General features: G+C 54.0%; 1 protein-coding gene across 6 annotated transcripts in view; it reads right to left on the bottom strand.

Annotated features, from left to right (window-relative positions):
• The window catches only part of ARHGAP44 (Rho GTPase activating protein 44), a 208804-nt gene that overhangs the window by 32526 nt on the left and 161910 nt on the right, over positions 1 to 14368 (bottom strand). For 4 of the 6 annotated variants that reach the window (XM_081109533.1, XM_081109535.1, XM_081109532.1 and 1 more), the window contains 3 exons: positions 13864 to 14044; positions 1784 to 1801; positions 884 to 1108 (listed from right to left, as the gene is read on the bottom strand). In XM_081109533.1, coding sequence (XP_080965659.1) covers positions 884 to 1108; positions 1784 to 1801; positions 13864 to 14044 — 424 coding nt within the window. The remainder of the gene's footprint in view (positions 1 to 883; positions 1109 to 1783; positions 1802 to 13863; positions 14045 to 14368) is intronic. The other 2 variants (XM_081109531.1, XM_081109534.1) reach the window with 1 other exon arrangement.

Here is a 14368-nt window from a genome sequence, read left to right on the forward strand (position 1 = left end):
CAGATGGCATCTTTCCTCTGGATGGACATGGTCTCGCAAATGTTCACTCAACTAGTGATACAATGATCTGGTTCTCTTTTTTCTTCCCCCAGGAGAATGGAAAACAGCCATGCAGCCTCCTGCAGAGGTCCCCAGGCCGGCGTGACCCCATGACCTCCTGCAGAGGTCCCCAGGCCAGCGTGACCCCATGACCTCTGCAGAAGTCCCCAGGCCAGCGTGACCCCATGACCTCCTGCAGAGGTCCCCAGGCCAGCGTGACCCCATGACCTCCTGCAGAGGTCACCAGGCCGGCGTGACCCCATGACCTCTGCAGAGGTCCCCAGGCCAGCATGACCCCGTGACCTCCTGCAGAGGTCACCAGGCCGGCGTGACCCCGTGACCTCCTGCAGAGGTCACCAGGCCAGCGTGACCCCATGGCCTCTGCAGAGGTCCCCAGGCCAGCGTGACCCCGTGACCTCCTGCAGAGGTCCCCAGGCCAGTGTGACCCCGTGACCTCCTGCAGAGGTCCCCAGGCCGGCGTGACCCCGTGACCTCCTGCAGGTCCCCAGGCCAGTGTGACCACAGGACCTCCGTTCTTCCCTGATTGGCACCCACTTTAGCAGTAAAAATGGCCCCTGCAAATGTAAAGGTGGAGGAGAGGGAAGGGGAAATGGAGAGCTGGGCACTGAGCTGCCTCTCACCCCTGTGCAAGCTGCCACCTGACACATGTGCTGTTGGCTTGGGAGGCACTTCTTGGAAAGCCTGGCCTTCAGCTGATAACCCAGGGAGCTGGAGTGGCTGACTGGGCGCCAGCGCGACGGAGGAAGCCAGCAGGAATGCTCAGAAATGGGGGTGAGGACGTCCACAGGCCGGAGGTGGGTGCAGTGAACCTGCCCGCGCTTACCTGGTCCGCTCGGCCCCAGGCTGGAGGCCCAGGCCGGATGGAGAAAGCGAGGGCACCACGGGGTCCTCTGGGGGCTGCTCCAGAAGGGGCGAGGGCAGAGGCGCTGCCGGCTCCTCAGGAGGGGCGGGGGGCTGCGTGGAGGGCGGGGCGCACGACCCTTTCCGGCCTGCCGACGACGAGCCTCTTCGCGCCACCCAGGACGTGTCCATCACCCTCACGCCCATGCTGGTGAGGGACACAAAGACACGTGCTTACCCGTGCGTGACAGACGGCGCCCCTCCCCCCGAAGCGGACACATTCAAGCAGGTGGGTGTTAGAACAGCAGCGCAGCCTTAGCACCCTCCTGGGCCCAGGGGAGCGAGGAGACAGGCAGGGCTCCCCCGACGGCCAGGCCACTCCTGGAGCCCCCCGCCCGCCGGCCGGCCTCGCCCCAGCTGGCAGCTGCGCTTCACCCTCTGCCAAAGCAGCTGTTGTCAGTGCGAATGCGGCCTCTCCGGGGGCATTCGCTCCTCCCAGGTGGGAGACGCAGGGGAGCAGGACAGGGACAAGGGCAGCATGAGACCAGAACCAGGCACCGGCCTCAGGAGACACCTAAACAGCCATCCTTCCTGTCACCTGCCGTCCAGAGCACAGAGCAGAGTCAGCAGGACCCAGTGCTGGCCGGGCACCGGCCACGCTATGCGTCCGCAGGCCACGCCCGCCTGCCTACCCTGCAGGACAGGACGGGCTGATGGCGCCGGTGGCCTCCCTCGGCTCAGGTCCCACTTCAGCGATGGGAACAGTCACCTCAAGTCCGTCGGCCAAGCAACCACACACACATCCCCTCGCAGAGCTCGCCGGGGCGCAGCGCGCTCGGCCTTCAGACTGAGCATGGCCTGGAGCTACCCCGGGATACTGTACCTTTGGATTTTCCTAAGGCTGCAGGGACAGAAACATACAGATATTAGTGTCAACAACTGTCCTTCCTCGGGACACACAGGTCGTCTCTCGTCAGGGTCTCAGCCTTCACTGTGTCAGGAACTTGTTTCCGTTTCCTTGGTCACCTAGCCACTTGATGGGTGAAAAGTTCTGCTTCCCGGCGGCTCACAGGCGAACAGAGAGAGGGGCTGGAGTTGATGCTGGCGCACAGGGGCAGGTGGGCAGGAAACGCGTCACAGGGAGAGAGCGCGTTGCTGGAAGGGTACGAGCCTCTGCTGTGTCTAAGGTCACGATCAGAAGGCGGTTCATTCCCTTTCCCCTGGTCGAGGAGTACCGGGAACTGCAGTGCACGGTCAAGGCCTGCAGACCAAGGCAAGGGCTAAAGTGTCCAGTGCTAAGGGCAGACAGACTCACTCAGGGAGGAAGCATGTGCTCCCAGCCCCGTGTCTCTGCAGGAGCCTGCGCCGTGGGCGTGAGGGCTGGGCGTGCTTCCTCTCACCTCTCCTCCCTCGCTGGGATGGGAGAGCTGCCTGAGCCCCCTTCTGCAGGATCTCCAGGGACCTCTCCATGTCTAGGGTCCCTGTTAATAAACCTTATCTCTCTTCGATGAGGCACCTGGGGGGGGGGGTCAGTCTCTTTCCAGGACTCACTAGCTTTCAAGCCATCTTGGTCCAAGGACCTGCCACCAATACATAAGCATCTTCCACAGGGGATCCTGAATCACTCCTGGAGGTCCCCCAAAAGCCCAGACAGGACCAGGTACAACCCTCATATTTAGAGTGAGCGGCAAGGGAGCGTCAAATCACGCTCTGTGGCTTCAGAATTTCCCAGGATGCAGAGCAAGAAGCTTAACTCTCCACTGGGGGAGGGAGCTGATACCACAGCCGCACGGGCGGAGATGGCAGGCATGCAAGCTGTCTCCCACGGTAAAGGATGGTAGGTCTCACCTGTTTTCTCTTTTTTAGGATTCTCTTTCCCCTAGAAAGACCTTTCCCATGGGTGGGGGGTGGGGGGGAGACCGGAGAGGGCTGATGGGCACGCCTTCTACTCCCAATGGCACCTTCCAACCTCGGCAGCCTCAGGTGCCAGGCTGCCTGATCTCCTGGTTTACCAGGAGGAGCCGGCTAGGGCACAGGGTATGGGCAGGGTGAGACTTGCCAGGTGTCAGTGGCTAAATGCCAGCCACCAAGAAATAATGCCTGACCGTGAACTTCTGCTTCTACAGGGGGGCTGCCTGCCTTGCTGCGGGTACCCCCTTCCACCTGCAGCTGCTCTCTCACGGTGCGGGGGGAGGGGGGGTGTCCACCTGCCCCAGGGAGCATGCGTCATATGTCACTGACACTTTCACAGGTAAGGATGAGGAGTCCAGGCAAGGGGCCAAGGAGCAGGGGACGCAGAGCTCTTGGCTGCTCGTCTATGGGGCCATGGGGCCACGGGGGAGGCAGGTACAAACCCTCGCCGTGGCAAGGCAGTCCCATGTAACTCCTCACAAGCTACCAGGACCTTACATTTGCATGGAACTTATCATCAGACACACTTGGTATGTTTCATGAGACCATACCCTGGAATAAGTTCTGAAAGACCCATGCCTCAGGACGCAGCTAAGCCATTCACTGAGTCAGTAAAGCTCTCTCCTCATTTACACAGTGAGGCCAGCACCTCCCACCCCACCTCCAGCCTTCAGGAAGGAATTTCACCAGGGTGAGTGCTCAGATATATTTAGCATGGCCTCGCCATCACTGGGAGAGGCCGCCGCGGGGTCCTGCAGGGGTTAGTGGTGTGAGCTGGGAAATGCCTGTGCCCAATAGGCTGTCTGTCCAGCAACACAGAAGGAATGCCATGGGGCTGACGGCTGGAGATGCAGAGAGTCATGTGGCATCTTGATGGAGGGGAGAGAAAGGCCTGGGAGCAGGAGAGTGTGGAGCTGGGGTGGCAGCTCCAAAATGGGGTGACCCCTCTCCCTGTCCTGCTCACCCTGATTCTTCTAGGGGAAGCAGTCCCGTGGGCAAGAGCGCGCCTTTGAAAGGAGGGACTTGGTGTGTAATCCCACATTTCCTCATCACTAACTGTGTGGTACAGACGCGCTCCTTGCCCTCTGGTTCCCTCTGAGTGCCCCCTGGATGCTTCTGAGTGCCCTCTGGTGCCCTCTGTCAGACGGAGCAATACCATCCCCCTTTCTCGTCCGGTTGTTGTAAAGAGCAAATAGGAGAGTGTGCACAAGTTACTGAGCATCTAGTAAGAAACCAGTGCGTGGTGACCTTGACTATGATGATGCTCTGTTCTTGTAGGTGCCAAGTACAAATGATTTATAAGCCCCCCCTGCCCCCGATAAATAAATAGAGGGAATCCAAGTCTAAAACAGGCAGATCAAAGGGGGAGATAAAGGTACTGTGTCCGCGAATCAGGCTCAGCATGAGGTGGATATGTTGGGAAGACCCCACTGGGTCCTGTCACCAGGCTTACAGGGTCTGCCATCAGATTCTTCCCTTCCTAACACTGGCCCTGAACGTGAAAAGATTTGGGGTGGCTTCTCTGGTACAAATAAAGGACCCAAAAACATGGGAGAGATACGAATCCCTTTTCCCTACGCTCTTTAGTGTTCACGGAATCTACGTGTTAGAGGGGACGCTGCGGGCCTCAGAGGGGCTGCTGGAAACCTCCTTGGATGAAGCTTGGCTTAAGGAGCAGAGAAATAGCGGGGATCCTCACACCCTCCCAAGCATCACTTCCCAGCCAGGGCACCAGGGCAGGAAAGAAGGAGAGCATAGGGGTCACCGTGGCTGAAAGTTTCTTTGGGAAACAAATTGGTGCTGAGACTCAGCGGAATGGCTCCGACCTTCTCACCTACGGGTCTTCCGAGTCCCAGAGCCTCCAGTACCCTCCCCCTGTCCTCGGCCAGCCCACTGTGGCCTTAGTACACTTTGTGCTCGAAGAATTAGCCCAGTGCTCGTGGGAAGGTGGAGACAGATAAAAAAACATTCCGGTGTTTTAGTGAGATGTCCAAGCACAGGGCTGGTTGCTATCTTAAAAATGTGATGTAATAAAAAAACCTAGCGTGTGTGCTAGAAACAGCAATATTCACATATACCAGGCATATTTAAACACTTCATGAGTAAGACTGTATTTCACGCTCAGTTCTGAGGCTGGTGCTTACTATTATTTCCCAGGATTCCAAGGTTACCTTCCCAGGTCACATGGCCAGAATCCGAACCCAGAGAGCCTGGCCCCACAGCTCATACTCCACATCTGCAAAGGGCTGTTCCCCGGAGGGTTACGCTTCTGACACGAGGTGGGAGGTTAGATCTAGCAACGTCTCCTGCTGAAGGAAATGTGGCTTCTTGTTTTACCGTCTGTGATCGGCAGCCACGTGGGAGAAACGTAAAATCCAGACTTTAGAAATGAAGACAGACAAAGGCCTGCCCCAGCAAAGCAAAACAAAACAAAACAAAATACAAAACAAAATCTGGAAGTTGGAAGACCCTGCCCTAAGAATAGTTGTCTACCAAAAGAATCCATTTACCACCGAGCAGACGTTTGCTCTGGATCAGTCTAAGTAGTAGGTTGTCAAGGGTAGCAGTTGTTTTTCCCCTGTGTAGGACAGACATTGCAGTGCTATTTTTTGAATCCTGGTTAGGAACATTCTCAGCTAGAGGTGTCAGCCAATACATGGCTTTGAAGTATGCAAGTCTATAGAATGTTTTGATTTTGTTCTAGAGATCAGTTACATTTGGCAAAAGCCAGGAGAAAGGAGACAAGAAATGGGTTAGCCATCAAACACAGACCCTAGGGAATGTGGGCAGCTCCCCAAATATCCACCAAAGACTTGGAAGTTCAGGGAATGTTTAAGATGAATTTGGAGGCCCCGTAGCAGTGGCAGGGGCCTGGGTAACCAAGATGAGTGACAGGGAACCTAACCAACCGAGGACTTAGTCTACACTACACCACCCAGGGAGACCAGAATCAGGTAATGTCTAGTTCCTCTAGGGGTAATTCCTCTCCTAAGTGCATCATAAGGAAGTTCCTTTACCTCCCTCCCTAGTACAAATAAAGGCTTGAGTCAGTCTGACATTTCCCAGACCTGGTCTCAGCATCCACAATGTACCAATCCTGGACATTTGGAAGCTGAGGTGGGACCTAGAATAAGAATATACCTTTCAAGGGTCCATGTGACCAACTCAAACCCAAAACATGTGCCTCATTTCCCACTGGCACCTGGGATGACTTTCTAGTCAAGCCTATTCTATAATTATATGCACCTAATATGCAAATTGTCCCCTCAGGAGTTCAACAGGAGACCAATCGCTCACTATGATGTGCACTGACCACCAGGGGGCAGCACAGAACAAAGGAAGGCCCCAGCTAGCAGCTGGCAATTGGGGCAGGGAGGCCCCGGCCGGAGCCAGAAGGTCCCAATTGGCCCTGATGGCCGGCCAGGCCTAGGGACCCTACCTGTGCATGAATTTCATGCACCGGGACTCTAGTAATCTAAATAAAATGATTGCACCACCATCCATGGCATATTGTCCATCCTCGCACCAGTGGGTCTACAGAGTATCATAAGATCCACTAATACAAAAATAAGTGCCTCAGATTACTAGTTCTGATTGTTTTGCGACAACAGGCTTTATGATCAACACATTCAGAACATGATGCATGCCACAGCCCCCTTATAAAGACTTGTGGCATGTAACAGTGGATGTTCACAAACCCCCTAGGTCTTACTGCCCAACCCAGTCATCAGGGCTGGAAAAACAGGAAAGAGTAAGCAGTATCTTTGAAAAAGAAACTGTGGCAGGGTGCAGAAGATTCACCCAAGAATGGCCACCACCCTTCCCACCTCCAGAAGGTCTTCCATGTCCCAGGGCGCCTCCTGAAACTTCTATCGACCTCGCCAGTGCATTTTGGCTTTAGTATATTTTGTGCTTGCAGAATTAGCCCAACTGGTCATGGGAAAGAGGAGACAAAGTCTCTAAGAAGTCATACATTTCAGAAAATGGTTTCCATGTGTTGAACCATGTGTTTCAGGAACTCATTAGACTCCAGTTTCCATCTTCCCCACCAACTCAATAAAACCAACAGTAGAATTAGGATTCCATAGAGCCCCATTCCGATTACTCCCAAACCTTCTCAATTAAACAAGCCTATTTCAAATTACTGATCACCTACACTTCGTTCTAAAGTGGGGACAAGACCCTCCACAGAGAAGCTCTCTAGACAGGCCGAGACCGAGTCACACTCCAGCTCTAAGGGGGCTGCTAGTTCTGGTGTCAATGTCCTCATGGGTTTTGGGGTTGTCATCAGCGGGCTCTGGCGAGGACCTCTGAGGACCAGTCCACTGTGGAGCAAGCAAGATGGCTGCAGGCCCATCAGGTCCCAAGATTGGGAAGAGGAGCACGTTGGTCTTCTGAGTATAAGGAGCCCAGGTCATGGAGTCTCAGAACAGACTGCCACCCATTGGGATCCAAGGGTCTGTGGGCAGCTTCACAGATGCTGTCGGCCTTGCCACTGGTGGGTTTAGGGATACCAGAGGCTGGAAGAAATCACGGGCAGTGGGCCAGGTGTGTCAGCTGGCAGAAAGGTGTAGAGAACATGGGCCAGAGGTGTGTCAGCTGGCAGACAGGTGTAGAAAAAATGGGCCAGAGGTGTGTCAGCTGGCAGACAGGTATAGGGAACATGGGCCAGGTGTGTCAGCTGGCAGGCAGGTGTAGAGAACATGGGCCAGAGGTGTGTCAGCTGGCAGGCAGGTGTAGGGAACATGGGCCAGAGGTGTGTCAACTGGCAGGCAGGTGTAGGGAACATGGGCCAGATGTGTGTCAGCTGGCAGGCAGGTGTAGGGAACATGGGCCAGAGGTGTGTCAACTGGCAGGCAGGTGTAGGGAACATGGGCCAGATGTGTGTCAGCTGGCAGGCAGGTGTAGGGAACATGGGCCAGATGTGTGTCAGCTGGCAGGCAGGTGTAGGGAACATGGGCCAGAGGTGTGTCAGCTGGCAGACAGGTGTAGGGAACATGGGCCAGGTGTGTCAGCTGGCAGACAGGTGTAGAGAACATGGGCCAGAGGTGTGTCAGCTGGCAGGCAGGTATAGAAAACATGGGCCAGGTGTGTCAGCTGGCAGACAGGTGTAGGGAACATGGGCCAGGTGTGTCAGCTGGCAGACAGGTGTAGAGAACATGGGCCAGGTGTGTCAGCTGGCAGACAGGTGTAGAGAACATGGGCCAGAGGTGTGTCAACTGGCAGGCAGGTGTAGGGAACATGGGCCAGAGGTGTGTCAGCTGGCAGGCAGGTGTAGAGAGCATGGGCCAGAGGTGTGTCAGCTGGCAGACAGGTGTAGGGAACATGGGCCAGGTGTGTCAGCTGGCAGACAGGTGTAGGGAACATGGGCCAGAGGTGTGTCAGCTGGCAGGCAGGTATAGAAAACATGGGCCAGGTGTGTCAGCTGGCAGACAGGTGTAGGGAACATGGGCCAGGTGTGTCAGCTGGCAGACAGGTATAGGGAACATGGGCCAGGTGTGTCAGCTGGCAGACAGGTGTAGAGAACATGGGCCAGAGGTGTGTCAGCTGGCAGGCAGGTGTAGGGAACATGGGCCAGAGGTGTGTCAGCTGGCAGGCAGGTGTAGAGAACATGGGCCAGGTGTGTCAGCTGGCAGGCAGGTGTAGAGAACATGGGCCAGGTGTGTCAGCTGGCAGACAGGTGTAGGGAACATGGGCCAGAGGTGTGTCAGCTGGCAGGCAGGTGTAGAGAACATGGGCCAGGTGTGTCAGCTGGCAGACAGGTGTAGAGAACATGGGCCAGAGGTGTGTCAGCTGGCAGGCAGGTGTAGGGAACATGGGCCAGAGGTGTGTCAGCTGGCAGGCAGGTGTAGGGAACATGGGCCAGGTGTGTCAGCTGGCAGACAGGTGTAGAGAACATGGGCCAGAGGTGTGTCAGCTGGCAGGCAGGTGTAGGGAACATGGGCCAGAGGTGTGTCAGCTGGCAGGCAGGTGTAGAGAACATGGGCCAGAGGTGTGTCAGCTGGCAGGCAGGTGTAGGGGACATGGGCCAGAGGTGTGTCAGCTGGCAGGCAGGTGTAGGGAACATGGGCCAGAGGTGTGTCAGCTGGCAGGCAGGTGTAGGGAACATGGGCCAGAGGTGTGTCAGCTGGCAGGCAGGTGTAGAGAACATGGGCCAGAGGTGTGTCAGCTGGCAGGCAGGTGTAGGGAACATGGGCCAGAGGTGTGTCAGCTGGCAGGCAGGTCTAGGGAACATGGGCCAGAGCCAGGAAGCGGCAAATAGGCAGCAGGGAAAGCAGGCGACTAGGAAACGGTCATGTGAGGTAGGGAATGGGCAGTGGTGGTATGGCCAGGTTTGTCTGAAGTCTGAGGCTGACAAGGGGCAGGGAGTGGAGGCAGAGGGGAGGAGAGTGTAACCATCAGGAGGGTAGAGATAGGTGCGAGCGAGGAAGCTTCGTTGCTGATATCTTCCCTATTGTTGCCTTGGGCTTCTCCACAGGCCCTTCAAGAATCCCCTTGGAGTTTCCCCTGGTGCTGCTAGGGATGCAGCCATGAAGGCAGCTGACCAACCTTAGGGCCCTGTGTCCAGTGACGGCATCTGACAACCCTTAGGGCCTGAGTCCACCCTGACCAGCGGGCAGGAGCACGGACCCTTGGCTACTCTTTCAGAGGCAGTGGGTCTAGCATAAAAAATAGTTCATATAACCACAGATAACACGCTTGCCATTGTCAACAAAATAGAAGGGGTTTGCAAGTTCACTGTCAGTTATTATTTGGGGTGAATGATCCAAGAAACAAATGTCACTATTCTATAAAACAAACAAAAAAGATAATAAAAACAAGGCATTAAAATACATGACAACCTGCACCTAAAACTCCTCCGTGGGAGCTGAGGAAGGTGCAGAGAGCGCTGGTGTGACCTGTTAACATTGGGCCACTCAATGGCTAAAGTAGGAAAGGTCTGAAAAATTTTAAAAGCTGGTATCACTGCTAAATTCTTTATCCAGAATGGCAACATTTTTCTGTGAGTCAGTGGGCTCAACCTAGATGCACACTAGCCTTACATGGGGGCACTTTAACAAATACCAATGCCTCAAGCCTACCCCAGGCCAAATAATCAGACTGAGGAATGGGGGCGGGGGAAGCAGGCATCATATTCTTTTTCTAAGCTTGTTCTATCTTTTGTTGCATAACACACTACCCTCAAAACCTGGTTGCTTATTTATCTGGGTCACAACTCCACAGTTCTGGCGAGTCAGACAGGGACAGCTTGTCGACACCACACAGAACTAGCTGAGGGTGCTCGAGTTGGCCTGAGACTAAGATGACTCACGCTTGAAGCTGGTGAGTTGCTGGCTGGCAGCTCGGTACTCGGCTGGGGGGAAGGCTGGGTGGGGGCTTGTTTCTCTCCCAGGGGCTGCTTGGACTCCCACACGGCAACGTAGCTGGGTTCCCACAGCCCAGGCAACGTCTCCAAGGCTCCGACCAGCTGCAGGGGGCCCAGAGCATCACTCCTGCTGCATTCTGTTAGTTTAGTCCAGTGATGGCGAACCTATGACATGCGTGTCAGAGGTGACACGAGAACTCATGTTTTTGGTTGATTTTTCTTTGTTAAATGGCATTTAAATATATAAAATAAATATAAAAAATATGTCTTTGTTTTACTATGGCTGCAAATATCAAAAAATTTCTATATGTGACACGGCACCAGAGTTAAATTAGGGTTTTTAAAAATGCTGACACACCGAGCTCAAAAGGTTCGCCATCACTGGTTTAGTCAGTCGCTGAGGCCGCTCAGAGGAGAAGGGAGTGCAGGTCGGCCTCAGCCCTCAGTGGGAGAAGAATGGGAACACCGGCTGCCTCTTCACCAGAAAGCTGTTGGTGTGGCTGCAGGAGAGAGATGTCTGAAGAGCTCTCTGTGGCTGCCATCTCAAGTTCCACCAAGTGGGAAAAGACAGAAATGTATTTCCTCACAGCTCTGGAGGCCTGGAGTCCAAAGTCAGTGTCACCAGGGAATCAAGCGTCAGCAGGGCTGGGGTCCCCACAGCGGCTCATGGGGAGAAGCCTCTCCTGGTCCTTCCAGCTGTTGGTGGTTGTCAGCACTCGTTGGCTTGTGGCCACATCCTCCAATCTCTCTGCTCCATCTTCATATCCCTCCTCTGTGTGTGTGTGAGCCCTGCTGCCCTCCTGTGATACAGGCGGTGGCGCTCAGGGCCCACCCTGACAATCCAGAGCAGCCTCGCTATTTCAAGATCCTCATTTTAATCACATCTGCAAAGACTCTCTTCCCCAATAAGGTAACATTTACAGGTTCCAGGGCTGAGGGCCTGAAGTCTTTGGAGGGGCATTGCTGTGCCTCCCACATCATGAAAATGTGTCTGTGAGCCCAGTACTTGCTAAAGAAAACCAGCATCCAGCCCTGACTGGTTTGGCTCAGTGGATAGAGCGTCGGCCTGCGGACTGAAGGGTCCCAGGTTCGATTCCGGTCAAGGGCATGTACCTTGGTTGCGTGCACATCCCTAGTAGGGAGTGTGCAGGAGGCAGCTGAATCGATGTGTCTCTCTCATGGATGTTTCTAACTCTCCATTCCTCTCCTTCTCCCTTTCTCTCTGTAAAAAAATCAATAAAATATATTTAAAAAAAGAAAAGAAAAAAAAGAAAACCAGCGTCCTGTGTCTTCATGAGTCAGAAAGGCGTTGGGACCAGCCAGGAGCAGGGCGTGGGGATAAACCACCTTGTAGGATGTCTGGGACATAACAGTCATCAGCCTAAAATGTTATCCAATTTTCTTCCCCAAACTGTCTTTTATTTTTATTCTAAGTAACAGCTTTATTGACATATAGTTGAATATATTCTTTTTAACCAAAAAACCTCCATAAAGTAAACTCTGTCAGTGCTTCAAGGGGTCAGAGTTAGTTTGAAGACTTTGAAACGTGTCTCAAAGATTTTAAAAGCTCAGAAGTGGGGAAAATGTGGAGACTTCCCTTAACATGGCTAAAATAACACAGATACTCAACTGATACAAATTCCTTTTCTCTCCCCAAAACACGTAGCCACGACTTCAGGTTTCCATTTCTCTTACAGCTAGTTAGGAACTGCTCATCGACAAGCTGGCTGCAGCCTGAACACACCACACGCCTGTACCTCAGACAGCTCAGGGTGGCCCTGCAGTAAGCCCTGCGATTAACTTAGAGTGTGAGTCCAGGTCTAAAAGACGTAAAATATTCCTTTTGTGTACAATAACCTACGCAGCGCATCTTCCACACCCTAAAGCATACGGCGGCACTTTCAGCTTTCGATCAGAATGTTATGCAGAACGGGCACATCATTTACGAAGTTCTTGAGCAAGAGATGAGGCATCTGCTTAAAGTTCATCCTTCAAGCTTCTACATCTGCCTGTGGGGCCGGCAGACCGAATGCCTGAGCTTGCCCGGGGACAAGTCTCTCCGCGTCATCTGGACCACTTTGTCAGGGGGACTGGGAACCGGAGGAGGTGTGGCAGACAAGACAGGTGTGCACACCCCTGATGCAGAAACAGCTGGGAGCAGGAGAGTTCTCCATAACTCAGCCGGGACCCGAACCGACTCTGCTGGGCATCCCTCAGCTAGCGCTGCTGCACAAAGAAACCGAGTTTTCAAAACAAATTCCAGCGCGCTGGCTAGCGCTCTGTCTCTCCTCTCCTCTGTCTCTCTTCCTGTCTCCCCTGTTTCCATCTCTGACTCTGACTCGCTCCCCATGATGCAAAGATCAGATTCTAAGTATGCTTTTTTTTACTGATTTAAGAAATTCCCTTCTGCTTCCGTCAACTTCTAAGATTTCCAGTTTTTCGTTCCCAACTAACTACAAAAACAGCCAACAGCAGCACAGCGCAGAGCCTCCCAGGTGAAATGTCTGCGGGTCAGGTACAAGCCAATCCTGGCTTTCCTAACCCTCCTCCACCCTCACAGGACGGACAGGAGGTCCCCAGTGCCACCGCCCACCCGGGAGAGGGGAGGGGTGACAAGTAGGACTCACAGCCTCCAGACTCCTGGGTTGTGACCCTCCCTCTGAAGTCCTGTAGGCCCACGCATTTCAAACAGAGCTTCTGCTCACCTGTGGTCTGCATGGGCGCAGCGGGGGCGGGGGGAGGGGGCAGCTGCCCACTTTCTGGTATTCCCAGTAGGTGCTTTATGCTCCCGTCTATTCTGAAGCAGCAGTTGCTAAATTTTCTTTGACAACAGTCACTTTTAACACCTAACCACAGTTTACCCAGCAGACTGGCTTGACCAAGCACTGCCACCCGTTCCTTCCGGAGGACACACGAGCTGGCGCCTGCAGCTCGCTGCTTCCCGGGAGGCCGTGCACTTTAGCCGCCGTAGCTGATCCTCACCACGAACCAGCTGTGCTGCTCATGAGCCTGCCATGCCCACTTCACTTATTATGGGAATCATATGAGGCAATCACATGTTACGTAAGCTGATTTAACAGGACAGTGAGGGGTCGCTCCTATGCAATTCAGTCGAATGCTTTTAGGAGCCTTGTAACAACTGCATCAGCGTAGGTGTAGGTGATAATCATAAAAGACAAGGAAAAATCTTAAAACTCTACTAGGGTTTTACACTCAGATGGCTTTAAGCGTTAGGTTTTCTCTTTGTTTAAAGAGACGGAAATGGAGCATGTTAGATGGTACAGAGGTGCCGTGTACCTTGCTGCAGAGCGCAAGCGAGCAGGCCTAGCATCAAAAATCAAACATTTGAGAACTGAGATTGATAAATTCCAAGTCAAAATAAAGAGTTTATATATATTTTTAATTCCCCTTGTTGACCAACTTTTCTCTCTTTCGAGGAGAACTAGTCAGTCCCTGACCACAGCTGTTGGCTCAGGGGCTGCAGCTGCCCGGCCCCTGACCCGACCCGCGCAGCACGCTCAGCGGCTCGCCCAGGCGCGGATGGAAGCATCAAGGCTGAGGGTCAGCTTAGGCCACAGTCACCGAACGCTGCCAGTGCGCGCAGCCTTCCTGTTGATCCGGGTCTCGGTTACCTCCCAGCCCTCCCTTTCCAACCCCGATGCGGAGAAAGGGACTCCAGCTCATACCCATCCTTTTTGTAAAACTCCAGCATCATGTTATCTGTGGCAACGCTGAGGGGCCGGCGGGCCTGCTCGGGCTGGCGCCGGTCGGCGGGGTCCATGTCTGGGGAGGGCATCGAGCTGTAGTTGGCGTTGTGGTTCACGTGGACCGGACTCCCGTAATTCCCCGTGATGTTGAACTCTATCTCTGTGAGGAAGGAAGAATGGGCCTGTCACATGCTTCCATGGCAGAGAGGGGAGCAGATGGCCTCTCCCTACTTCACCCCTAGAGAATGTTGTTCCATGGTTCCATGTTAGGCCATCTATTGATACTAGTTCATCTTCATATAACTCATCATAATATTAATATGACTAGAGGCCCAGTGCACGAAATTCATGCACAGGGGGTGGGGGGCTGTCCCTCAGCCTGGCCTACACCCTCTCCAATCTGGGACCCACAGGGATCAGGCCTAAACTGGCAGTCAGACATCCCTCTCACAATCTTGGACTGCTGGCTCCTAACCGCTCCCCT

The sequence above is a fragment of the Myotis nattereri genome (genome assembly GCF_964212035.1).
Source record: "Myotis nattereri genome assembly, chromosome: 16".
Classification (NCBI taxonomy): domain Eukaryota; kingdom Metazoa; phylum Chordata; class Mammalia; order Chiroptera; family Vespertilionidae; genus Myotis; species Myotis nattereri.